This window comes from Taeniopygia guttata, chromosome 2, assembly GCF_048771995.1.
Source record: "Taeniopygia guttata chromosome 2, bTaeGut7.mat, whole genome shotgun sequence".
NCBI lineage: Eukaryota > Metazoa > Chordata > Aves > Passeriformes > Estrildidae > Taeniopygia > Taeniopygia guttata.
Window position 1 is genome coordinate 79,728,773 of NC_133026.1, and position 27,696 is coordinate 79,756,468.

General features: G+C 38.9%; 1 protein-coding gene across 10 annotated transcripts in view; it reads left to right on the top strand.

Annotated features, from left to right (window-relative positions):
- Nucleotides 1-27,696, top strand: part of CTNND2 (catenin delta 2) — a 667,938-nt gene that overhangs the window by 401,647 nt on the left and 238,595 nt on the right. For 8 of the 10 annotated variants that reach the window (XM_072924313.1, XM_072924314.1, XM_072924306.1 and 5 more), the window contains 2 exons: nt 3,257-3,451; nt 23,099-23,417. In XM_072924313.1, coding sequence (XP_072780414.1) covers nt 3,257-3,451; nt 23,099-23,417 — 514 coding nt within the window. The remainder of the gene's footprint in view (nt 1-3,256; nt 3,452-23,098; nt 23,418-27,696) is intronic. The other 2 variants (XM_072924308.1, XM_072924311.1) reach the window with 1 other exon arrangement.

The following is a 27,696-nucleotide window of genomic DNA, read 5'->3' on the forward strand; positions in this document are numbered from 1 at the left end:
TTTAACTGGATTTAGGAACCTTAAAGGGTGGTAGTTTTTGTGCTTAAATATTGATATCTGATAATTTGGAAATAGTGTAGTAAAATTGCATACAGAAAAGTATCATTTTTGCTGAAAAAGTGTTTAAGAGACATGATTTTAAAATGGCCTTAATTTCTGAGATTTGAGAGGAGTTTAATTTCTAAAACTAAAATATTTTAGTTACCTGTAGAAATCTTCATTTTTCTGAAGTGTTAGAGGGATAGTGACAGTTACTCCCGGATAGGGTTTTAATTCTTGAAATTCCTGGGGGGAATGTTCAGTCATAATGTTGTTACTCAGCTATGTTGAAGTTGGTTTTAGATTGCCACTTAAATGTTTTCAGTCAAATCAGGTTAGTTAAATGGTTTTGGTCAAGAAGTTTCTCTGATTATGCATGTACTTACTGTTTAGTACAGTAGTGTTAAAGTCTTAATTAGGTGTATAATTTGCAAGTAAATATCTGTTCAATATTAGCATAATAAACTAATATTAAGCTTCTGTTTAGACTAGTATGATCACTTGCAAGTGCAGAACTGTTGGTAGAGTATGAATTAAGCCCACCTCACCAGAAGATTATCATAACATGCTGAAATCTGGGTTATCCTGCTACTGAGTTCAATGGGAAAAATCTTTTGGCTTACAGGAAGCTGAGTTAGGAAGAAAATTTATTGTTTGAAAACCACCATTAATTTGTATGTGGGCAAAAGAACCATAGTGTTTCTAAAATAGGTTGTAATTCTTTATTCTGTAGCAAGTGTGATTTGTTGATGCACTGTTAAGTGTCTGAAATGTTCTCCTCTATTTTTCTCCATGTTTTTCTCTGATACAGATTGAGCCAAATATGCATTGAAATTTGGACATAATCACAACAGGCTGTTTTTCAGACCACTCTGAAGGATACTAGACCTTGGTGGGAGCAGTTCAGCTGTTCTGAAAATCCGTCTCAAGGGCTAAAGCGCACTTCAAAAATGTAGACCATGATGAATTTAATTCTATAATAGTAATATCAACTTTGTGGATAATTGCTGTCATTAGGGATAAAATATTTGGGATTCTTGGCAGACTTTCCAGTAAGGGGAGCAACAGAATTACTTTCAGCAATGTGCTAATGGCAAGTCAGACTGAAAAATGTTTGAAGGGAAAAATATGCAAATAGGGCAGTCCACTAAAAACATGCACGGAATTTGAAAAATTCAGAAGAAAACATGTATATGGCAGAAGTTGATTAGAAGAAGGAAAGGGAATAATTTATTCTCTTCTCCAGACAATTTGTATTAAAATTTAAGTAATGTTGTGTCAGTGTGTATTCCTTATTTCCATCTGATGTTGCTATCTCACCTTACTTTATATCTGTGCTTTGCATTTTACAAGTATTTAGTGTCTGTTTATGCAACAAAACCACTGCAAACACAATGATTGTGGCAGAGGCTTTCAGCAGCAATGGCTACACTCATAGTCTGAGCAGTACAAGCTCAGCAAGTGGAGCATCACCTCCATCCAGGATTTCAACCTCACAGAACTAGCAGCAAGGACCAGAACAGTTGTATCTTTGTTCCTTTTCTAAACACTTAAGTAGCATGTTACCACTTTGTGGTATAGATCTGACATTTGCAAAGTGTAACTTGCATACTTACTGCCTACTTTACTTTATTTTTACCTTCAAAATGTGTAATGTTTGTACAGCATCCCCATGACTCTTCTTGCCAATCTTAAAAACAGACCACAGAGATGAAGTACCTGAGTGGCAAAAGGATTGAAGTAACAACTTCAATTACAGATGGAAATATACAAGTCTCTTTTTTTAATATTCTAATATAATCTGTTTTTAATAGTAGAATAAGGTGTTTTAAAAAAATCACATTTGATCTTGTTATTTACCAAAAAAAGAAACAAGCTATATCCTTATAACTTTTTTTTAGGAGGCGTGTTTAATTTATTCATTCTCAGAGGATATTTAAGTTGTAGAAAGTCTTAGCAACTTGATTTTTTTTCAAAGTGTTGAAGACAAAATGTTGATAAGGCACACCATTCTATTGCAATTTTGAGAAGCATTCAATAGATCATCCTTCATGTAAAACTACATCAATCCGTCAGCTCCAGCTTATTTAATCTGTAGATCTTCAGATATGGGCATAACATGTGAAACTCATTCTGACTGCTGCTGCTTTTTTCTCCCCAACCCTCCTACCTCCCCAAGTCCTGGACCTGTTGAGTGGAGGACATTCCTGAGTTGTAGAGCTTTTGCCTTTTCTTGTTTGTTCATTTTTGTTTGTTTCGAGTTGTTTTATTGGGGGGTATGGGTTTGGGTTTCATTTGATCTTGGGATTTTTTTGGTTTTTGATGGGGGAGAGATGGGTTTTTTTTTTTTTTCCTTTTTTATTTTTTTTTTGAGAGGAAGTGGTGGGTTCTTTGGTCTCTGTTTAAGAAGAGATGGTAATTGTTGCCATGCGAGACCGGCTCTGGGCGGGCACCTGTGGGAGCACGGCGGGAGGATAGGAGAGGCAGTGGCCACTTTTCCCCTTCAGCTCTGCGAGGCTCAGTTCTAGCGCGGGAACAGACGAAATGGCGACACGGGGCTCGGGTGAAAACACGTGTTTATTGCAGAAGTGTGTTCCCGAGACACCGGGGCACCGACCGAGGGTCGATTATACCCTGTGCTGGGGGCGGGGGAGGAACCTGAGCCACGGCCAATAGAACGGGAGGCAGGGCACAGGGGCAGGGAAACCCCGAAGACCCCGGGGAGGCAGGAGCGGCGATGGGAAAGGCAGTGGTGGGGGGAACAGGGACAGACTGCGTGGGAACGAGGGGGAGTGATAAGGGAACGCAGGGTCAGGACAAGGGACTGTGGGGGGAGGGGGGAGGGACGGGCTGGGTCGCAGGACAAAGGGGGAACGCACAGGAAGGGGGGAGGAGGAATGGGGGGGGAAGAAGAGAAAATTACAAATCCCGCAGATAATAATGATACCTGTCTCACCAAAATACGTAGTTTCCTTGGAAGAAATGGTATATTTTGTGTAGATGCAGGCAGCTGAATGATGCAGCTAAAAGAGATTAAGTGAAGCTGTAGCTGCCCTTGTTTGCTACTTCTGTTTGCATGTTGAAAACACTTACTACTTAGCTTTGAGGATTTTTGTTTTGGATTAAATGCTACTTTCAAGTAAAATTTTAATAGTCAGATCCTGTATTTGTCTCTTGTTTTCTCCCTCTTAAACGTCTCTTGTAAATCTGTTTGCAGCTGGGTCTCGGGCATCTTACAGCAGCCAGCACAGCCACCTGGGTTCTGAGTTAAGGGCACTGCAGTCTCCAGAACACCATATAGATCCTATTTACGAAGACAGAGTTTATCAGAAGCCCCCTATGAGGAGTCTCAGCCAGAGTCAGGGGGACCCTCTGCAACCAGCACACACAGGCACATATCGCACTAGTACAGGTAGGTGGATGTAACCTGCATGATTGTCTTTCTATGAGATATGTAACTTACTCTCTGCTACTAACTCTTCTTCTCTTCCTGATGTGCTTAACCAAATGTATTCTGTGCATGCCAGTCAAATAAAATACCTTTTGCAGATGGCAGCTATCAATAGAATCCAAGATACGTGCATACAAGGGAGAAATACTTAATGTTGTGCTACATGTACAGTAGATTAAGCTAATTTGGGGAGGGAGCTTACTCATAAAGAGAGAGAAAATACTTCTATTAATCAAGTGTATTGTCTTGGAGAAAGATCTGTTGTCTTTGAAGAAATTGGTAGGATTTCTTTTGCTTAGAAAGGTACTTTTTGTGTTGCAAATGGACTGCAAAGTTCCTGCTACATAAAGCTAAGTGATTGTTCACTTGCTTTCAGAGTAAATCATAAGTGAATTTTCTTCCTCTGTTCCGCAGAGGTATGCTTTGGCGTAGGTACACAGACATAAAATTGAATGATAACATAGGGAAAAGCTGGTAGCATAATAATGATTGTCCCTGAAATGGATTGGTGTACAAGTCCTACTTGCAGAATAAAGAGTCCTACTTGAAGAAATGAAATACGGCTGTATGTTGGAACCCACAAATAGATCAAAAATCAACAGGGATATTTATGATATTTAATGCACAAAATAATTAGAGTATATAAATGCTACAGCCAAAATAGCCTAAAGCAGATGTAGATGTACTTGCCTTAGGAATTATAAGTATTTCTGGTGTTTCATCTTTGCTGTGTTGATCAAAGAGGGAAGATTATGTCCATTTTCAGATCATGCCTATTTTCATTAAGGAAAAGTTAAGTGCACTTTTCAGAGCAAAATACTTCACTTTCTTTTAAAACTATTTTTTTTTAAACTTCTTTAAAAAATCTATTTCCCCAAGGGAAAATCTGGCAGTTTTTGCGTGTCCTACGTTATGCAAGTTTGGGACTTCATAGTACAAGAGGAGGTCTTAAAAAGGAAATTTAGCCAGAGAATTATCTAGCAAAATACCTGTAACAGCTTTATGCTTTTTTGAAGAGCACCATTGCACCATTGCACCACTGCCCTCCTGTTAAAGAAACTATCACAGTCTCATGTTTTGTATAGAGTCACACATGGATATGAGGAAAAATTACTATTCTTTGCATGAAAGGGAGAAAAACCTCTGCTTAATCAGTGAGTGAAACTACTGTTTCTATTGAACTTTAAGCCTTCTGTTCCACCTGTGGCTGCATCATATTGCCTATATGATGCTCTCTTTCCCAGACATGCCCTGAATAGGGTTTCTTGTTTTGCTTGCAAAATATCCCTTTGGTTCTCTGTGCTGAAGTAGCAGGCTATCTTATGACTGTACTGTTCAAAGCACCTCAGTAAGGAAGGAAACCTAATCAAAACAGATAACAATTAGCGTGAATTAAACTGGGATACGGGATGTTAGTTGGTTACACATGGAGATGGGTTTTCAAAAGGAAAGAGGAAAAAAAAAAAAAAAACCAAACCCACAGTCATATGCGTAGTAGAAACATGCCCTGTGAAGGTGAGTTTTATTTTCCCACTTGGGATGTGGATTTGAACGTTGGTGCAGACTCACTCTGAAGAAAGACCCTGTCAGTCCAGCTTTATGTTGGGTTGATCCTCCCATGCCTTCCACCCTGCACCCCTATCATCAGGGTCAGGGGAAATGAAAGTAGATGGATGTGGGCCAGTCCAATCACTCTGTTGCTCTGTTGGTAGCTATCAGCCACAGATGCTGTCAGCCTTTCACACAGCCAGGCTGAAGAGCTGTTAGTGCTCAGAGGGAATTTTGAGCTGGATTGGATCAGCTCTCAGGCTCTTGCCTCAGATACCAATAGGAACATATCCTTTCTGGTGGAGACCATACAATTTTTTTCAAATTAACAGAAAGGAGGGAAAGGAGTTCAACTTTGCACATAAATCTTCTTTTTCTTTATTGGGTTTTCTTAAGTGTTGATTGGTTGTGGTTTTTTTTATTTTAGGACTAGATTTCTATTTGGTGTAAGATAGGAGGGATGTAGACTACTGTGTACTCCATGAAGATACGTGCCTAGGATTCATGGCCTGTATAGTCTATGTGCATCAGTCATGGCAGAGTGAGGAGCTTTAAGACTTCAGTGCACTCCTTTGTACACCATAGTTCACATCCTTTATGTGCGACAAAAATAGCTTTAATCATGAAGATGATGCATGCATTTCAACATCTGACAAAAAGAAAAGGGAAAGCAAACTTAAAGATGTTGTCCGAAATCTGAATTTTTTTGTTGCAGTTAACACTGCCCATTGGAAATAAAACTTAAGTTAGTTCTACTTGCAAACCATTTAAAAATTTTTAGTGGGTTGTTTTGTTTTTTTTTTGTTTGGGTTTTTGTTGGTTTGTTTGTTTGTTTTTTAGTTTTGTTGTACTTTATGGGGTTTGAGCTGGATTTTTATGGGGTTTTTGTTTGGTTTTAAAGAACATTATTCCCAAATTTGAAAATTTCACTTGCTTTGGAAAAGTAACCAAGAATAGTTACTTACTATAGGCATCACCTCTTTCTCTTTTATGAGCCCTTAAATACATATTACATTCAAGTATGTTTACACAACTGAGGATAAAGCCCTTGCAAGAGTTTTTCATCTTCTAGGTAAATGAATCTTCCCTAAGCAAAATTCAATAACTTAAAACTTCTCAATGGGGTGAACTAAATTAAGTTTGCTCTATATACTCACTTGTTTTTGTGTGATGTTTTTGTTCTTAACTTTAGTATTTTCTTTGTATTTCACTTGAGAATGAAATGCATGATGATAGTTCTGCACTACATACTGCTGAAGGTGCGAAACGTGTCTGAACATTTCCCCTGGTAGCTTTAGATAGGATGAATTCTTCACAGAATGACAGAATGGTTTGTGCATGAAGGCTCCTTAAAGATCATCACATTCCTTCTTCCCTGTCACTGGCAGCAAACCTTTCACTAGACCAGGTTGCTCGCAGCCCCATCCAACCTGGTCATGAGCATTTCCATGGATGGGGAGTGCACAGCTTCTCTGGGCAACCTGTTCTACTGCCTCACCACCTTCACAGTAAAGAATTTCTTTCTGATGTCTTATCTAAACCTGTCCTTCTTTAGTTTAAGTCTATTCCCTATCACTTAGTACTCTTGTGAAAAGTCACTCTCTAGCTCTTGTAGGTCCTCTTCAGGTACTGAAGAGTAAGGCTGCTCTAAGGTCTCCCTGAGCCTTCTCTTCCAGGCTGAACAGCTGCAACTCTCAGCCTGGCCTCGCAGGAGAGGTGCTCCAGCCCTCTGGTCATCTTGGTAGCCTCCTCTGGACTTGCTCCAACAGTTCCCTGTCCTTCCTGTGCAGAGGACCCCAAAGCTGGATGCAGCACTGCAATGGGGGTCTCACCAGAGCAGAGGGACAGAATCCCCTCCCTGGCCCTCCTGGACAAGCTGCTTTGGATGCAGCCCAGGACGTGGTTGGATTTCTGGACTGCACAAATTGCCAGGTCATGTTGAGCTTTTCAACCACAAACACTCCCAAGTCTGTCTCCCCACGTCTAGTCTTGTTTCATTCTCCAGACAACCTGTACCTGTGATGTAAATTATAACTGGGTGTGTTACTGTCCTGCTATCTAAGCTGAAAATATTGTTTCAAATTTGACAGCAGTAGCTGTAAAAGCTCTTTTGGTTGTTAAGCTTTTACTTAACAATCCCTTTTGCTCTTCAAAGGGTAATGACTTCTCTCGTATAAAAAGTACCAGCCCAAACTTTTGCACTGGAAGCAATAAGTGTGAAATTTTCCTTTTGAAATGTGAAGCCTCAAAGAATGTGCTTGGAGGGAGTACTCAGACACAATACAAAAAGCAGATTAATTTACTGAATAGCAACTTATAGCTTGTATTTGTAACCCAACCAAATAACACTAGTAATTTTTGTTCAGGCAGGTTTGTTACTGATTTTTCTCATAAACCTAAAGGTTTTGAATTATTCATATAGTAGAGATAAGCTTATTTGATGGGATGTTTACATGAACACTGATGGAATTTGAAGAGAGCTGTTAATTAAGAGGGAGGAAGGGTTTCCTTTCAGCCAGAGTAGCACATGGAATCAATGATTGTTTGCTTATTTGCAGAATTAGAATTTTGAACTAGAGGTTTAATCTATAGTTATTGACATTTAATCCACGTCAAACATGAAACCAGGCAAAACAGGCAAACTCACACTATTTTTCAAGCCTGGATTTCTGTAGTTGCCTTGAGGACAAAGCATCCTTACTGTTCTGGTTGTGGGCTGTCAGTGCTGAGCTGCAGCTCAGGAGCACAGTTTTGGCAGCTCTGGGGTCTGTGTGAACAGTTGTCATCACCCTCCGGAGGCTGGCATCACTGTCTGGAAGCTCATGCTTCTGTTGTGGTCCCTCAGAGAAACAGATGAGCCCTCTTCTGTAAAAAGGATGTATTTTCCAGATAAAGTTTGTAAAAGTCTTGAAAGAGTACTATCCACAGTGGTCTGGGCAGGAGGGATGAGAAATGGGAGAGCTGTGCTTGTTCTGAACTCTCTGCAAAGAGCAATCACATGAAGTAAGTGTTGCTGTGTAAGAGCTGCTGGTGAACTGTGGGAATTTAGATCTTAAAACCTGCAGAGTACTCGTGCGTTAAAAGCACTCACTGGTTTCAGGGGCTGCAGGCAAATACTTTTGACCCCAACCTTACAAAAGTGACAAAGATGCACTAGAGGAGTGAACCTGTCCTCCACAGCTCTGTGAAGGGTATATGCATCTTGCTGGTGTCAGGGGAACCTTGACAGCCTGGATAAAAGCTTAGGAATGGTCTCAGAATGCACAGCTCAAGAGTCATCTCTGTCTCAGTCTCCAAAAAGTCACCATGGGGAAGGTGTTGTGATGCATTTCAGTCGTAGTTGAATGGACTTCAAAGTCCAGCAGCTTCATGTGGTTACACAACCACTTGGTGCTCGTTGGAGTGCTGGGTGCATGGAGCTGAGCTGCCTCCTTGATGAAGACTGGGCATGCATGGTACTGCAAAGACCATTCTGAGAGCATTAGGAGAATGGGGAGACTGCGATTGATCTGCTGAAGTTAAAGAGAACCCTGAAAGGAAGGATTTCTTGAAAGGAGGTTGGATAGTAGAAGGCTAAGCAGTAAAAGGTTGTATTGTCTCCAAAGAGTTGCTTGGGGTAGGACATGCAGGGCTTATCCGGCATGCTCTTGCAATGGGTTACCTATCAGGGAATGTATTTGTGGCAGGTGCACACCTGCAGCACTTCCTTTGCTACCCTCAGAGCTGCCTAATGCCCCTGTGTGTGCAGGCAGTTGCCAGGCTGCCCTCAGGCTTCTCTGATGGCCTCCATTCCTTCAGGCCAGGTCCATCTCCCTGAGATTCCTCCCACTGATGCTTGAGTGCCTCCACCAGTACACCAGCACCTCTGAAGATATCTGTTCCCAAAAGCTGTGCTGCCATAGGCTGCACCACATCCTGGGCACCATGGCACTGAGTACCAATCCAAGAGAAGAGGCCTGTGGAATTTGTGATGGCAGATGCAAAGCAGAAATGTGTCTATTTGCAAGCTGGGTTTCTGTGTGGAGGAAGAATGCTGACTGGAGAGCAGTTAACAGCCAAGGCAGCTGCTTTTCAAAGGAAAGAGTTATCTGTTGCTCCTGGCCATTTGCCAGTGGCAGGGAAAAGCACAATATTTCATTGTCCTGTGACATAGCTCAGGAAAAACTGCCGAAGGTGAGAATTGTCATTGTGTATCTGGACAGATGCTCTTGTCCTCTTCGCCACCTTCCATCCCACTCCTGCCTCGTATTCAGTTGCATTTCTCCTGTGACGTGAGGTGCGCTTTAGTGGGGTAGAAGCAGTGTTTGTTTCTGGAGTGCAGTCTTTGTTCATAGACTAGACACTGCAGGAGGGATGGGAAGAGGAGACAGGTGGCAATGGCAGCATTTGCTGCTTCATGCCTGCTGCGCTTGGCCTGGGCTTTTGCTGGCTTGGAGTTTAAGCAGTGTCCAAGGAGAAGGTGTACAAGAAAACCTAGTCCTTCTTTTGTCACTGGGCTGATGGCTTTCTCACAATGTGACTGAGCTGTCTTCTTGTTCTGTCTAATGAGGTGTCCATGGTGAGGATCACATCTCTATCCATGACCTAAAGGAGAAGTAGGAGGGAGAAGCCAAATGCCCATTTTTCTTCCGCCCCAGGCAGGAACAGCCCATACAAAATGAATTGTACCCTTCATTTGGGTTTGTTTTTTTTTGTGTAGCAGAGACATTGCTAGTTTCGGTTCTTGGGGGTGTGGTGTTCAAAAAGCTCCTCCTCTTCTCATTTGCTTTGCACAAGTGAAACAGGGCAGTCCGGGCTCTCCGAGCCAGGCTCATATGTCATTTGCCCCTGCTCCCTGGGGGCTCCCTCCCTGTATGAGAGGCCTGACCTCTTCAAACTTCCATCTCACTGACCTGATAGACAGAATTCTGGCATTGTGGAATGGCTTCTGGAAAGCTGCACTGGCCACCATCTCCTTGCCTCTGTCCTGCCCTCCCTCTGCAGCTGGCATGGTGGAGCAGAGACCTTGCCTTGTCCTGGGAGGGAGTGCTGCTCTGATGCCTGATGGCCCTGCCTTGCCAGCAAGGGAGCCAGAGGTCTTTGGGAACAGTAATTGCTGGGTAGGTCCAAGGAATTTTTAAAACAGATTTTTACAGCAAGGATGGAGGAGGGTGTTGCCTGGGCTTTTAATGCTGTTTTAAAATACCCAAGGGCTTGATTTGCTGCATGTTTTTTATGCTGGTCCAGCTTAGCCTTTCTTTGGTTCTCAACATTTTGTCATAAGTTTTGCCTCCTTTGTTGTCCCATGCAAAAGGAGAATGAGGATACAAAGGATGCATGAAATGAGCCAAAGCACATAATCTTCACAAGACTGTAAATATTTGTCTTGGTATGTAATAAAGTAGCGAATATCTTTGAAATTTTTAGAAGTCATTATTTTAATGTGCATTTTTTGCATATTGTTAAGCAATTCTCCAATACTCAAAAATTTGACATATGAAAAATGTAGATGTCCGAATCCTTTAGAGTGATTTCCTCTTCTTTCAAGAACAATTAAGCTACTTTATTGTAGTTGTGTTTTATCACAGATTGTGTTTTTTTATATGCTTTTACAGATAAACTGTTTTTGAATAATTTTTAAGGTTTTAAACCTTAATCTTTTGACCTTTGAAATTTGTTTGTCTTTTTTAATGGTTATGAAATAGTTTAAAACAGAATGATAGTCATAGAATAGATTGAGTTGCAAGGGGCCTGCAAAGATTCTGTAGTCCAAACCTTCTGCAGTAGGCAAGGACATCTTCAACCAGACCAGGTTTCTCAGAGTCCTGTCCAACCTGATCTTGAATGCCTCCAGGGATGGGGCATCTACCACCTCTCTGGGCAGCCTGTTCCAGTTGCTCCTTACCACCTTCATTGTAAAAAAAACCTTCCTTCTTTCTAGCCTCTCTGTTTAACACTATTGCCTCGTGTCCTATTGCAACAACGCTGCTAAAAGGTTCCTCTCCATCTTCATTTCAGTCCCCCTTCAGGTACCCTTTCAAGTCTCCTTGAAGCTTTCTCTTTTCCAGGCTGAACAACCCCAACTCTCTCAGCCTTCCATCATAGGAGAGCTGCTTCAGCCCTCTTACCATTGCTATGGACCAGCTCTAACATGTCTATGTCTTTCTTGTGCTGAGCTGGCTGCAGCACTCCAGGTGGGGTCTCACCAGAGCAGTGTAGATGGGCAGAATCCCCTCCCTCACCCTGCTGCCCACACTGCCTTGGATGCAGCCCAGTATACCTTTGGTTTCTGGGCTGTGAGTGCCCATGTCTGGGTCATGTCCAGACTCTTACCCACCCCCAAGTCCTTCTTGTCAGGGCTGCTCTTAACCCCTTCATCTCCCACCCTGTATTGGTACCACAGGTTTTCTGCACCTTGCATTTGATATTCAACATTCAGATGATATCTGAAACAATTACAAGTGAGGTTTTTTGAACTTTATTTGGAAATACATCTTTTTGATGGTCCTTGAGTAACTTGTTTGTTATTAGCTGTTTCAAATCACTGAAGCCATCTTATAATTTAAACATGCTGAAGAAAATTAACACAGCATGAAATAAAATGAGACTATGTAAAATTACATTGAGGGACTGCAATTTTAATGTCATGACGAATCACATACAGAGAGCTTAGTTCGTAGTTTTGTGCACCTGTAAGGTATGCAAACATAACTTCAGCTTTGGGAATCAGAAGTCTGATCCATGTGTATCACCAGTGGCAGTTTCCAAAGAGCACTTTATATCCCACTTAATGGACAGTTACCCTTTCTCAGGTTAAGTATTGCTTTTCAGCAGGGAACTGGAATTTAGTGTAACCATATGTATCACTTTTAATTCCATAGACCTCAGATTAATGAGTAAAAGGAATCTAAAGGGGCTTAGAGGAGAAAAAAGACAGTTATACATGGAGTTAGATATACATGGAGTCAGGCTCTTACAGGGAGCACCAATGAGTACATTGGTATTGTAATTAATTTCAGAATGTCATCTAGCTGTTAATGAAAAGTTACCTGTTACATGCTCTTTCCTGTATTACAAATATTTGATTTAAAATAAAAAGGGAACTTTTTTTTCAAATATATATTTTTCTTTATTTGTCTCTAAAATTATCAATTCAGGGGAAAAGGAGGAACAATAGAAATATCAACTTTCACTTGCCCCATTTAGTAAACCCTTCATCCTTTATGCTGTGTCTCAAATCTCTATTTATTTTTTCATTCTTCCTGATCTACAAGAGTTAGATTATAAATACCAAATATTGCTTCTTTCTGCTTTTTTTCCAGCTGGGGGACAGGTTGTTTTGTTGTGTCACAAGCTGCTGTACATGGATGTGCTGTGATGGCACAGCTGCAGATTAATTGAGGATCATGCTGATAAATCACACCGCATGGAGTTCTGGCTATAGGACATAATGTTTGCAGAGAAATTAAAAGAAAAATTATTCCTACAACTGCATCTCTTTCAGTTTGGTAATGTTGTGTAATAGACTTGTACTTCTAACTGACATCCACTTGATAACATTGTTTTGGGAGAGAGAATTATAGGAAGCAAGCAGGGAACAAATCTTCAGTACAAAGTAAATTGAGCAGAAAATACCTTAGTAATCTGCATAAAGAATAACAAATCACCTCAGAGCAATACAAAGTCATAATCCCATTTCATTTGTCAGATCCAAGTTCACTCATATAGTCTTATCTGTGTTACAGTCTTGCATATATGCTTTTAGGTGATTTTTTTTTTTCTTCTGTGAGAAAGAATTTTCTATTTTATTTCCTTCCTATTAAAAAATTGTCAGAGGAATAACAAAATACATTGTTTTCAACTTCAGCAGTATCCTGTGGACAGGAATGGAGAGGGGGGTGGCTGGAGGTTAAAACCCTTCAGAATCCACTTTGTAATCTGAAAGCAATATCCTCCCTTATAGTGCAGAAGCATTTCTCAAAAATAAAATAGTTGTAGTTTCAAAGTACTGAGCCCATGATTGGGTTAAATTGAGGAATTGCACCCATATGAATACAGTCAAGATTTTACCACTCAGAATAGAAACCTTTTAGAATGGTTAGTATCCGTGACCTCTTTCCTGTGTCCTATGAGCAGGATACCTCCAGAGGCTTGTGTTTTGTTCTAGATATTTTCTAATTCTTCTGTCCTCCTTTTTTAATAGAAGAATGACTTGTAACATGTCTTAGCATTTCTCAGATGCACCTTGACTTTTGCCACTTATTGAGGGAGAGCTGTGATTATAAAATCTTGCTCAGGGCAGTACATAACTCTGTAAATCTCATCCACTCTGCCACTACTGAGACAATACAGTATGCCAAAAACTGTAGGTGTATTTGTCACCTATTTACTGTACAGGTGTATTTTCTGTTTAAAGATTCATCACATTAGATTTTAGTGATGCAGGACATCCATTTTCATTTATATGCTTCAGTGTTGCATAGAAATGCAAGGTTGTCATTCACGAAATAAAAGTTCAATTCAAACACCTTTCATAAATCTTGTTCTTGTAAATCTTTGCTGAACAAAAACACTGCTGTGCCTCAAGTAACTACCCAGTTCATGTCTTTAAGATGACTAAATCTTTTGTTAGAGGATCATTCCTTCTGTAGTATTACATTTAAAGGCGCTCTTAAAAATCACTGGCCCTTTTTTTTTTTTTTCTCAAGCTGTACTCTTTTCCTAATAGAAGACTGGCTACTTTTAGAACCATCCCTTTGTTGTAATTTCAGAAGTTCACATGTAATTTTTATGAGTACAAGTATACAAATAGAGTAGTTTTTACTTAAATGTGTTCAACAACTTTTAAACTATCATTTGCAGAGGTTAGGTTAATGTTTAAGGTTACCGCCCTATCATGTGGTCTGGCACTGGAGCACCAGTGCCAGATGAGGTGATTACCTTAATAACAAAACAACTGTCTATTCCAGAGTGGAAACTACTAATTAAAATAGCTGAATTTTATTAGGGTGTTCTAAGAAATACCATTTAGTAGCCACTTTACTACTTATGATTATAGTGCTCTAAATAAGGAAAAGTCAAAGTCTGAAGGAGAAGATGTCCGTGTGCTTGATGGTTGTAGCATGATGCAGAACAGTCTGTTAATCTGTTACTGTCTCATACTATTTATATATCATTTTATATATTAACTGTGACTTTTGTCTGTGTGTTCAGCTTTATGCTGGCCAGATGGACAGGAAACTTCAGAAATTTCAAGAGAAGGTTGTTTTAGGAGCGAAAGCAGAGATTTAGTTGCAGTAGGCTCATTTAAGTGCAGCAGTGTGGTCTGTGTGGATTTACTGTGGTTGGGTCATTTTGTCCCACACACAGAATGTGAAATCATATATTACTGCAAAGAGGAGGAAAGTGATATATATATATCCTATATTTTGCCATTGCTCAGGGTTGAATTTTATCTCTAGTGAGGAAATTCCCATGATGAATTTTAGTATGTCAAATTCTGGAAGGGCAATTGTTGATTTCGCTGTTTAAATGCTCATGTAACAAATGAATTAAACTGCATGTTCTTCCTAAACTGAGGGACGCAGCTCAGAGAGAGAAGACACAATCTGAGAAAAGATTTTGGCAATAACGTCTTCAGCAGCCAAAGTTGACATCTGATTATCACATTGTGTGTACGCACCATTTTTTACTTGCAGAGCAGCGTCACTAAAACATGGTAGAAGCTGAGCCTGAGAATGAAAGTTGCATATATTAGGGAGATTAAAATCTGGAAGATTTAAAATGCAGTCAGTTCCTGGAGGTAGAAAGGAGTGTTATATTTCTTGATATTGTCAGCTTGAAAAATGAGGCTTCTCCTCTGTTTGGTTGTAAACAAGGAAGAAAGTCATTCCAGTCTTGAGTTGGAAATCTGCAGTCAATGAAAATATATAGTTGAAATTCTAATATCTGCATAAAACCCTGGTGTCCACTTGGACTAGGTGGATTTTAAAATTATTCTTTAACTGTATGTGCTTTTGAGATACAGCCTTTGAGATGCAGGCTGTGTTGGACACTAACTCTGGAACCTCATGGTGGTAAATGACTGGAGGGAAGGATGTAGAATTGGAGAAGGTTATGGGTGTGGGGAGGCGAGATGGGGCACAGCAGTGACGTTTGTGACAAACCTGGTTGTGGAAGAGCCTGCATTCAGGTTTGGACTTTAGGCTTCCCTGAAGACTGATTAAGCACTGTTAAAAAATTAGCTTGGGCAGGAACTCACTCATCTCAGCCACTGTATCTGTTGAACAGAAATACAGTTTTCTAAAATACAAATTCTGTCACCATTGGTGCTCACTGAATTACTTCTTCTACCTGTTTCTGCATTAACATTTTCTTTGAAGTACAAAAATCTTTATAGATTACTTCATTCATAAAGTCATTTGCTACCATTGCCAACCCTGGTGGCACCAGGTGATTTCAAATTGACACAAGCTAATCACCTAACGAACCCATAAGTAAAATAATTAGTAGTAAAGAAATGCGAAGTATAAATCGGTGATGAAGGAAACCATTCCATGATTTTCCATGCTGAGGGTTAGGCAGTGGCAGTTATACAACATTCCCTGATAGGAAAAAAAAAGGAACTAAGACACAATGTCAGAGTGGGCAAACTGAAGTGGAACAAGATAGAAAAAAGCCTTCAAAGTGACCAGGTAATAGCTGTAATGTAAATAGTGGAATAGCTCAGAAACCAAGGAAGCAGTTGTGGTTTTTTTTTTTTGACTGATTCTGCATTATAGAAAAAGCATCAGTTTTGAAACAAAGGAATGTTCAGCCTTAGTGTTACAATTAGTGTTAGATCTAAAGAGCACTCTTACAAAATGGAACTGAAAGGACACCTCAGTGCAGTAACAAGTTCAGTTCTTTGGTCTTCAAAGTTTGTCAGTTTTTGTATTGAAAGACTCATTGAACACAATATACAGAGCACAAGTGAAGTTTCCTTGGTTTCTCTGAAACAAGGAATTCTGCAAAAGAATGGTGTGTAGATATTGCAGTGGAAATGAGATGACTGGTTGAGTATACATGCACGTTAAATATGTTTGTGACCTTCATTAGGATTAGTACTTCACAGCTACCAGCAATGGCAATTAGCCTATTAAATGATTCTGAGAGGCCCTGAGTATTTCCCATAGCTGTAGGAGCATAGCAGCTAAACAGCCAGCAGTGGTTTTGAAGATGGGATGGAAAAGTGAGAAAAGTATAAATCTCCTGTGATGGTGTCTGGTAGACAGGGATGTTGCCTTGATAAAAAGGCTTTCTTCTCACCATGTCATGAAAACATGATTAAAATATTACTGAATACCTACTTGCACCATCTTGTAGACATGCTAATTATAAGAAGGTGTGACAGCTAGGTATAACCAGTACTTGAGGAAATTGTGACTAAGATGTTTGTGGGTGGAAAAGAGGCCTTTTTTGCGATGCACCATCCTGTTCTGTATCAGTTTCTTTAGTTTGCTTGCATTTCCCCTTACATTGTGCTGTGTTCCCTTAAAAAATACACCTTATACAGCAGGGAGACCTTTTGCCATGACCAGCTGCTTAAAGAACAGAGCTGAGCATGGGGAAGCTGACTGGAGGGAAGGAGGTTGTATTTCCCGCGATTTACACAAAATAGGAGCGTCTGGAGAAAACTGGAGCCCGCAGAAAGAATTAGGCAGAACAATCCTGGAAGCCCTGAAGGGTTGATGTGTTTGAAATCAAAAGCTAGCTGGCTGGCTGGCTGGTGAAGAGCCCATCTCATGAGGATACAAAGGAAGATTTGCTGAAAAGTCCTTTTTATTTGTCTCTGGCTAAGAATTGGGAGACTGGATTGCAAGAAAAGCTAGATAGAACAAAATAAAGAGTGCAAAAAAGTGAGGAAGGACAAATGGAAAACAAGAGAAACATTAAGTTGTAGCAGTTTTCATGTTGTTTTTTCTGGTTTGAGTATGAGAAGTCACATAGCAAAGATGTCAACCTCCACAGAACTCCTGTGGTATTGGTATTTGCAGAAGGTCCTAAATATTTTAAATCTAAGCTGAAGCTTTGAACCTTGAAATCCTGTAGTGTTTGCTTTTTTTTTGTTTTGTTCAATTATCACTTTGCACGTCTGAAGTACAAAAGTCCTTGTGAATGTGTATTTTGAGCAGAAGATATGATATTGCCTTTATTAAATCTTGACAGCATTAGAAGTTCTTGCTAATACTAATTACAGGGAGAGATTTTCCTCCTCTTTCAGTAAATATTTTCAGTTTTCCTCAGCCATGTATTTCTTTAAAATTTTATACTTCCCATGTGGAAAAATGCTTTTAAAAGTAATATCAAAGCAAGTTATTAGTAGTAGTATTTATTATTTTTATATGTAATACTATGCATTTTATATAGTACCAAAATTGACTGTTTATGCTTGTTCCTTTGGATTGCCAGTTCGCTACTAGCTTGATTAACACCTATTCTCTTAAATTTCTATGGCAAAAAGGCTGGTACATGCCTTAAAACACTCATTTCAGCATTTTGAGTTAAAGTGTTTGTATGTCCCAAGCTTGATCAATTATTTTTTCATAATTGACAGATTGCACTGTTTTATTTTTATAGTATATTAGGTTGGAAAAGGATCTTCTTTATAAATCTTCCTATAAATTTAGTACCAACAGAATGCACTATATTTATATAGTTCATGAAATCATGAAGGGATGGTGGACATACTTTGCACTGAAAGGATATCTCACTGGGATCCAATTTTCAACTTTCATGAGAGGATATAAATCAACTGCAAGTGTAAGTCAGTGAAGAAAACAAATAAAGAGAGAAAATAAAGAAAATAATTTTGAAATATCCATGAAAGAAACTAGGAGAAGGTTACTACAAGAATTGAATGTCTAATATCAAATAATAAGAGGAAAATTTTACAAGGTAATACCTGCAAATCAAACAGCAGCATCAAGTGAGGTAATTTTCAGCAAGAGGTTATAGCAAGATAGTTCTCATTAATGAGTTTACAATTTCTGAAGGTCTGATCTTTCTTATGTTAACTTGGCAAAATGTCCTCTGGCTTATAGAAAGTCTGAACTTTTTGGCAGTTCATATACAAACTTGATCTCCCTAAGATACTTGGGTATGGTGCAATAGTACCCCTGCCTAGATCAAGGCATTCTTGCTTTTTACATTAGTGATTTCTAACATCTGCCCTAGGTAAGAGAAGAACATGCAAAAGCTGAAAGTCAGCTTCTGAGTGTCACATTATGAGCATATTTAGTGATACACCTAAATTATCAACATTAATATAAAAGTTGTGATATCTTTATTAATAATACGTAAAAGCCAAAGAAAATTGTAAAGACTAGCTTTTCTACATGCTACTTTTGCAATCAAGAGGACCATAATCAGGGCATATATCAGGTTTTCAAAGAGTTTTCATTATATTTAACAGGGGCCTTTCTTTTTCTTAGACAAACATTTGTAAGAACATACTAAATGTCTATGTGGTACCCCATAAAATCTTATTTTCTGGGTGTGTGATTATGGTTGGAGTAGTGAGGGGCTGAGATGATACAGTATCTTTTAGGTATTAATGGCATGACAAATTCAAGCAAAATCTTAAATGTTTAGGGGACAGACTGAGATCACTGAGACTGTAGTGCTTGATTTGCACAGTGTGAAATGCTCACTTGGAAAATTCTAATTTCAGAAATTCTCAGTGAAACCCTTCTCTCAACCCAAAATTAAAATTCTCCTTTTCAAGGATAGTTATTAGATTGAAATTTAAAATATTGATAATATATAGAGATTTACTAGCCTACAACTGAGCATGTCATTTTTTGTACTGGGTCTTTGCTATCTGCAGCACAGAGTGTGTGCTATGGCTCTCGCTCCAGCATGGACCAGCCTCATCTGCAGGTCATGGACTATGCAAGCCCCTCCTGTGTGTATGGAGTGGGACACTTGGGAGGGGAGATTGGGTGCCAGTCACCCTGTCCTTTTGTCTCTGCAAAGCCACTGTGCTGAGCAGGAACCGTGGGGAGGCCAACCAGTATAGAAGGGGCAAGCAGAGCTTCAGAAATTTACATGGCATTCAGAATCCACTGAATATCCAGGTAAATTCCTAAAAAGTGAGGGGAGCAGTCACTATTGAAAGCAGTGTTTTCATGGGTGGTCTCTTATGTAAGACACAATACAGGATAAATAAGGTTTTGAGTCCTTCCGCTTGTTTGATGTTAATCTTGATCTCCTTGTGAGTTTTGGGACTTTGAAGACCAGAGAAAGGTCTAGTTTTGTGGACAACTTTACCTTCAAGCTTCACAAAACTAAACAGTGTGGTTATGAGTTTTTCACAGTGTAGTTATGAGTTTTGGTTTTGGTTTTACCTCTATGTAGAGGCAGAATAGGATCAGTGGTAGACCCAGGGAAACAACGTCACTTGACTATGATTCTGCTTCAACCAGGACAGGTCTCAGGCTGGTGGGAGAGGGAAAACCAGCCCATTTCTCCAGAAACAGCTCTGTTGCAATTACTTTTTGTTCCTCTCTGTAGGGAGCGCTTCACTCCTGCACGGTTTTGATGAATGGAGACAAGAGATCTCTGAAGGCTGCTCTTAGAATATAAGGTTATTAGGGATGGTGAAAGGTCTTGCTTGGAGCTGCCAGATGCAGCACGTGGCAAGGCCTGAGGGGATGGGGGAGGGGAGAGACAAGGGGTAGAGAGGATGCTCTAGGAGAGGGTGGAAGGTTTGAGAGGGGGCAGTTCCAAGAGGAGGGGAGTTCCAAGAGGGGAGAAGTTCCAAGAGGGCGTCTGGCCCCTCAGAGACCCCTTATTAGGGAGCTTCAAGGTGGGCTGGAACAAGACTTGGGCCAATGGGGTCACAGACACTTGATGCTTCAGGGTAGGGTTACAGGTGTGGGATGAACCATACATTTTGGGGGGTGAGATGGAACAGTCCATTTGACTTTTGGACCTGTCTGTAGGTAAGGGCATTGTCCAGCCAGTAGGGGGGATTGTTTTCATCCTGGCTGTACTATTGTAAATCTTTTGCCAGGCAATTATATTTATCCATCCTTTCCAACACCTCTCTTCCCTTGCTGGGGCAAACACCCTATCCTTGTAATCTCGCCTAAACTGATTTGGTTCTGGTCAAAGTGTAGCTGGCTTGGATTTAACAGGACAGTCAAATGCAAAAGTTAGAGAAAGGGCTAAGTGTCTTCAATTGAAAAACAGGTTAAAAGGTTGTTGCATGACCATATGCAAATATACCTTGTATGTGAATGCTTTCTGGCTCAGTCCAGGTATGTGCCGGATGCCTTGTGCTCAGAGAAGATTTACTATCCTGGATGAGGAATTGACTTTTAAATCTATTTTATTAGACATAATCACTCTGTCTTTGCTGTTTGAATAGCTAAATAGAGGGGAGATCTCAATACTTTGCCATAGCCTGAAAGAGCCACAGTTCACTCAGTAGGTTTAGCTGCCAAAGGGATTGTTTAAGCAAGGGAAGTGTGTTGGTAGAAGACGACTTTGCTTCAGTTTTGCATATACTTGTTTTTGTAAAAATGTCTGCTATAACCCTTTTACAGTCAATGATAGTGGATGTAGTCAAGTTAGATGTAGAAGTTTTTCTAACGTGTAGTTGTTTGGGGTTTTGTTTCTCTTTTAATTGATCTGGGTAACACTGTCCAAATAAACACAATTGTAAATGCTTAAGTGATAGATTTGTCTCATTCTCATATTCTGAATATGACATTTCTGTGTTCATTGTGATAAAACTCAAAAGGAAGTGACAGTCTGCTAGGAAGGTAATTTGAGAAATTAATCAGAGTGACTTGATAAGCTTGTAGGTGATAGGATGACAGCCAGTTTCAGTTTATATAAATACCTATTTTGATAATGATACAAAGGAGAAAATACAAAGAAAACTTTCCAAATAATTTATAAAACAAATACAATTTTCATTGAACTGTCTTGCAAAGAAGATGAAGGAAATACAGTGGAATATTTTGCAAAGCAATAAACATTACAATGAAGTTCTTGTTTTCAGCAGTATTGGTGTTGTAGAGTTTCTTGCAATTCCCCATACAAATTGTCAAAAGGTAGTAGCATATTCTAGGGAATGACAGTGCTTAAGAGTATGCTATGTCAGTATACATTTTCTCTTTTTCATTTGAAAATATTCCTAGTATTTTCTCCAACTTGTTTTGTTACTCTTTTTCTCACAAGGTACCTGATTTGGTTTTGAACTCTGTATTTTCTATTAAAATGTGATGTTTGTTTCTTTCTAACACTGAATTTAGCATGATTTGTGCATGGGATATATAAATATTCTGATACTGTTAATGTATTTGAACTGATGCAGTTTTATGAAAAGGTTTGTGTGTCTTAATTATTTCTTAAAAGCTGTATATATATATATATATATATATATATATATATATATATACAGTAGTAATTAAACCAAAACAATACATGTAAAATGTTGCTATATATATTAGTAAATGTGATTGCACAATCATAGAGTGGTTTGGGTTGGAAGGGACCTTTAGGGTCATCCAGTTTCATCCTCCTGCAGTGAGCAGAGACCCTTTCAACTAGATCAGGTTGCTCAAACTCCATCCAACCTGACCTTGAGCACTTCCAGGGATGGCATAATAGATAAGTGGGTGATCCCACTTTCTTATGTTTGGAATTAAGTTACAATATTTGCTATTAAAAAATTAAATACTTTAGAAACATAAGAAAAAAAATTAAAATAAGTAAAAAAATTCAGTATAAATTAAAAATTTTCAGGTGTTGTAATTTTGACAAGTACAAGGTCATACAAAACCATGGTAATTGTATTTAAAGCTTATTGTATTTCATTTGCTGACACATTGAGATAAAATGCTAAAAATACCTTTCATGGACGTATAATGCATTAAAAAACATTATTTTAAATGTGCATGCCAATTAAAAATGATTGAGAAATCTGTTATAAAAACCTGTCTCTTCAGTATGTGGTTTTGTCTGCAGTTTAGCATATTAATTTCATCCAGCTAAAAATAGCCCTGAATTTGGGCCGCTCCTTTTGGCAAAAGTATTCTTGTTGTCTTGGGACAGGAGGAAATGGCAACCACAATGAGTTCATGTGCCACTTCAAGCAGTCCAAATTTTCTTCTGAGTAGAGCCAGCATTTAATTTGTATCTCTCTCCAGGCCAAAGATCGTGTGGGTATTGGTCCTCTTGCCCTTACAGTGGTAATCCATTTTCCATTAACTGGACTTTGGTTCAAAAATACTGCATGTTTAATCCAGTGGACTGGATCTCCACTACCCAGTGCTGTAACAGAAAGATAATGGGCTACAAGAGAGATTAATAAGATTTTTGAGTTGCAAAAGCATTGAGCCAGTTTAAAGCTATTGGTTAAGCTGCTCAGAACTGGTAATGTATTAATCTTGAGCTGTGGTGTATGAGCGCAGCCACTGCTGGCATGCATTACAACATCTACACGGTCACCTTGTGCTTAGCTCTTTTTCAGACAGAGTTAGCAATAACACTCTCCTAAGTCATAAGGTGTATTTCCAGGAGGTGGGTTAACAAAGCATATGCAGTGATTCTCAGTAGCAGGTGTCCGGTTTTACCTGCTTTATGGATACCAGCGCTACAAATCTGGGATGGCTGGGTATTTCTTCTGCTGGAGACCAACCTGTCTCAGTTTGGACTCTTGAGCCTGCTTTGATCCTCCTTCTTTTGGTGGATTTGACTGACTTCCAGTGCTGTAAGAACTGCAAAAGCCTCACTTAGTGGTGGCTGTGAACCTTAGCTTGAATATTCCCATGCTGCTTCTGCGCTTCATTTCGTGTGTTAGTGCAGTTAACTAACCCCAGGTGAAAATATTTCTCCAATCTGTTTAATTGGAATTAAGATCTTCTAGTCCGGAACTGGCATGTCATTTAGAAATTTGTTTATTGGTTATTTCCTTCTAAGGTTTGGAAAATGACAATGTTGCTTGTTTCTTTTTGTTTGTTTTTTTTTTTCTCATTCTTTTTGAACCCTTGTTTTCTATGTGTGTGTTTTATTTTTTCCTCTGCCTAGACCTGGTTAACCATTTCTGTGAACAGGTCCTCAATTTTTTACTTTGTCCCTACTTTCCTGTCGTAGCCCCATCTTCCCCTGGTGTCGACTCCGTACCCTTACAGCGCACAGGCAGTCAACACGGCACACAGAACGCAACCGCGACCTTCCAGAGGGCCAGCTATGCTGCCGGCCCCGCCTCCAATTACGCAGACCCCTACCGACAGCTGCAGTATTGTCCTTCTGTTGAATCACCATACAGCAAATCTGGGCCAGCCATCCCACCCGAAGGGACCTTGGCTAGGTCACCTTCCATTGATAGCATTCAGAAAGACCCCAGGTGGGTGAAACCTTCTTCATTGTTTTTTATTTCCTGCTTGCACTGAGGTTTGTAATTAAGGTTTGCTTTGCGTGTTTCTGCTGTTGGATATAAAAAGAAAAAAAACACCTGTGGTGGTACATGGAAGACTTTGTTTGCATGACAGCATTGTCCTAATGCTTCACCTTGGAAAGCTCTCATGAGCTGTTCTGTGCAATGAAATCATAGGTGTGGCCTTGATTGTGTGTATGTTTAGCCTGCTTTCAGTAGTGCCACCTCTCAAAAGCTTAAGAATGGTAATTTTCTCTGGAAATGGGAGGAACAGAGTGACTGTTGACTCTCTAGCCATTGTGCATTGAATTTTCAAATTGCTTTTTGGGCAGAAGTTGTTGCAGTTCTTGGTTTGTCTACATGCAATGTTTATAAATGCTGCGGAAAAGGATATTTCGGTGTTGTGCAGTGAGACTGAGCAATGTGAAAGCAACATGTAACCAGGGTTGTGTTTCATCCTATGTGTTGTATGGGCTTGCAGTGCCCGTATGTGGTAACAGAATGTGTGATTACAGCTTTGCAGAACTGGTTATTTCTGTGCATGCTTTTCAAATATTTAGCACAATTTTTAAGATTGCTAGTGACCATCCTAACCTGCTTAGGGAAGGTGCAAGGAGGAGACTTTACAGACCAAGCAGGCACATAGATTAGAGAGAGAATTTTCTGGGAAATTATTTGACTTCCGTGATAACAGCAACAGAAATGCTAGCTGGAATCCTCAGCGCATTTTGTGATTCTGTTCAGTTTTCTGAGGGAAAAGGAATCAATTCTCTTTGGTAACTTGAGTTTAAACTTGTTGAAAGTGTTAGTTGATACCAATGTTTTTCTTTGGTAGATGCTGTGATTTATTTATTTGTTAGTTCGTTGTAATGTGTAATTTCATGATAGGAGAGTCCAAAACTTTGCCTGCAACAAAAATGCTGGAGGTCTTTAAGGAATAATTTGAAGAAGCTTCATTTCCAAAGTTAACAAAAAAATTTAATTCATAAACTGATTCTTGACTTTAGCATTATAGCAGTTCTTTCTCCACCCAGGAATAGAACAGCAGATAACATTTAACAGCACATCAGAAGCATCACTGCTTTCAGGATTTCACTTGTTGAGAACACTTCGGTCTTCAAGCATTTTTTTTTTTTTTGTTCCTGTTAGCTTTAACTGCAGAAATTTGAAAAAAAAATTCTATTTCATTGGTCCCCTTCTTCCCCCTGTGCCAAGCAAATATTAGTAATGAGAGGGGAAAAGTATTTTTCTGAAACGGTGGTATTACATTTCTGTTCCAGAATATAAGAGCCCATGTAGAAAAAAGAGCTTTGCTTTGTAATTGTGTTACATTGAAAGTTATAGAAAGTTACATTAGGAGTGCACTAGATCAGCTGAGAAATGACTGTAATCTATATGAAATGTTCGTAGAAGAAGCATGATGGTGTTGAAAATGCTATTCCCTATAAACAGGAAAGACATATTTACAGTATCTCTACAGGTCTTAGACATAATATCTTTTTAAGAAAATGTTATTCCTGTTCAATTCCTTTGCTATCACTTTGCTACTTTTAATGTGTAGGATATATGTTAGTATTTTGCATTTGCTTCTTTTTTGTTCTTTCTTTGTAGTGCCATTTGTACATTCGTGAGTATTGATTTCTGTAGGTAAAATAGGATCGAGGAGACATCTAAGTATAAAATGAACTTTGTAAACTCTTTAGAGGGGTTCATTAAATATTACTACTGATTACTGTCCGAACGATTGGAAATTTGTGCAAAACTTCTGTAAATAGATTTGCATTACTCTTGATTTCATTTATTTGATCCATAGGCTGTGTGTGGTATATATTAGTATTTCCACCCTTGCATTTTGGTTTGAATATTTCTGATAAAGAAATGTCATAAACACACTTGATTATCTTATGCCTTAATCCCCAGAAACCATACTCCACTGAGGCAGACTGACTTATAAAACCATCTGTGGCCTACAGCAGTTACTGATCATTCAGCTATTGGAAAGACATTGAACATTTGAAAAGAGTTTGGAGAAAAGCAACAAAAGCAATCAGAATGCTTTTAACATGTTGATTTATATGAATAGATTACAAAAATGCCAATATATTACAAGTGTGGAAGTAATAAAATGAAAGACTTTCCAGATACTTCAAAAAATAATATGGAAGGATAGAAATTACTTTGGGTAGAATGTGGGAGATACAACCAGGAAAAGGAAAACAAGCCAAATGCAATGTAGGCTTTCAGTGACTGTGTTGAGTTGTGCTGTATGCCTCAGAGGGTTACCAGTTACCTCTTAGACAGCAAGAAAAAAGTACACAGGTTCATCAGCAGCTGCATTTTATCAAATGAGAAGTCATAAGTGTCCTTACAGACACACTGCTTCTTTTGTTAGCTGATTGGTTGGAGTGTTTTATGACTGTCACAAATTGTAGAGGGCAATAGTAGGCATCATTTTCAGACACCAAACCTACCTGCCTAACTGGAGGTCCAAAAAAATACTCAGTGGCAGAGGAAAATCAGTAAGACAACAGCACACTATTTGCAGGCTTTTGATTAGTATTTCCTATATACGTCATTCAGTTCAAGATGAAAAAGTAGCTATCCAGAAGATATTTTACTCACCCTAATAAGCAATTGGCATTCCTAAAATTGGACATAATATTCTGGAATCATCAATTCAGACAATTTCTGTCTGGAGGCCCAGAAAAATGGTTGGCAGGCACTGATGTAATTGACTTTTTTTCCCATTGTTTTCACTGCGTAGTTTGTCTTACTGATACTCTTAACTTTAAATACGTGTTCTGAGCTGACATTTGGCAAATGAAATATTAGCTCAACATCTGTTCTGCATCATCCAGCTGTCATAAAATGCAGTTCAATGTTCATTAACTTAAATTTTAGGACAAAAACTTTAAAAATAAATGGGATTAAGATGTTTACAATCAAGTTTGTGGCAGGGAATAATTTTTAATTTACGCAGGTAGACTGTTAGTTCATAGGAGCTTATAGACAGGTAGTAAAAACTTTACATATCTATACTGTTGGAGAGTGAGGCTTTGTTGTTTAAAAAGGAAATAAGTCCCACATTACTGTCAGAAATAATACTGAAGTTCTGCATATGGGAAATGGAAAAGTTCATATCATTACAGACTGATTTTTCAGAGCATTCTTTTATGTTTACTCCATTAAAAAAAAATAAAGGAAAATAAATATTCACTAGGGCTGTGATATCAACTGTTTCTCTTATATTAAGGTGTGGTATAAGGAGGGAAAGAGCATAATATTTATTTTAAAATTGTTTGGTTTCTTCTGAACTGTGAATGGGAGAAGTCTTGAGTATTTTAAAGTATCAGAATTACATGTTAATGTGATATTTTCCAGCCTATTTTCATGAAGGAAAATTAATGTGTCTGTTGGCACCAGCAAATTATCTGTGGCTTGTGTATATTTATTATTATTGTTATTATTTTGTTATTATTTTTTTCTTCAGTTTTATTTTGTCTGTTTCTAAATTTTAGGTTAACTGGGGAATTCTAGAAAGAAATGTTGGGCGCCAGTTGTCAGTATGTGTGCCTTCCAGATTTTATTCCAAATTCTGAACTTGCCAAATGTGTATAAATTACTTAATTTTTGAAGTTTTAACCTAGTAAGAAACCCTGTACATGTACCGCTGCAGCTAAGTTACATTTGCTACACAACAGATGCAAAATAGAACTTTTTCATATCCTCCATTTAAATACATACCGATGAGGTTTTGTGGTTGCAGTGTTTTTTCTGGGTTATGAACTCAAACTGTGTGATTTGATATGTCCAGTCACCAGGTGTTCTTCATTGTTTTGTGACTTCCCACCTGTTTTTATTTACACACATATACACAGGTCATCTCCTGCAAAGAAGCTGGCAAAAAGCTGAAGTAACAACAAGAATTATGTGGAATACACTCCACCATGGGTACCAAAGTGATGTTCAGAGCTCACTGTCCATTTTCATATTGCCTTCAATTGTATTGATCTGTGCTTAAAACTTTCCATTATGGCTTTACTTTCCATGTGTTTCAGAACCTTTAGAACTATTTATTCAGAAAAAGTGGGATAATTTGGTGAATGAAACTGTAAAAGGGCCATTATTCATTGTAGAACAGACTGCAATACTAATTGGGCTCTTGTTTAAAAAGAAAAAAACATTATCATTAGAGAATCATGTTGCAACTTCTTAAGAAAAAAAAGAAATAAAACCCAGTTATCTTGTA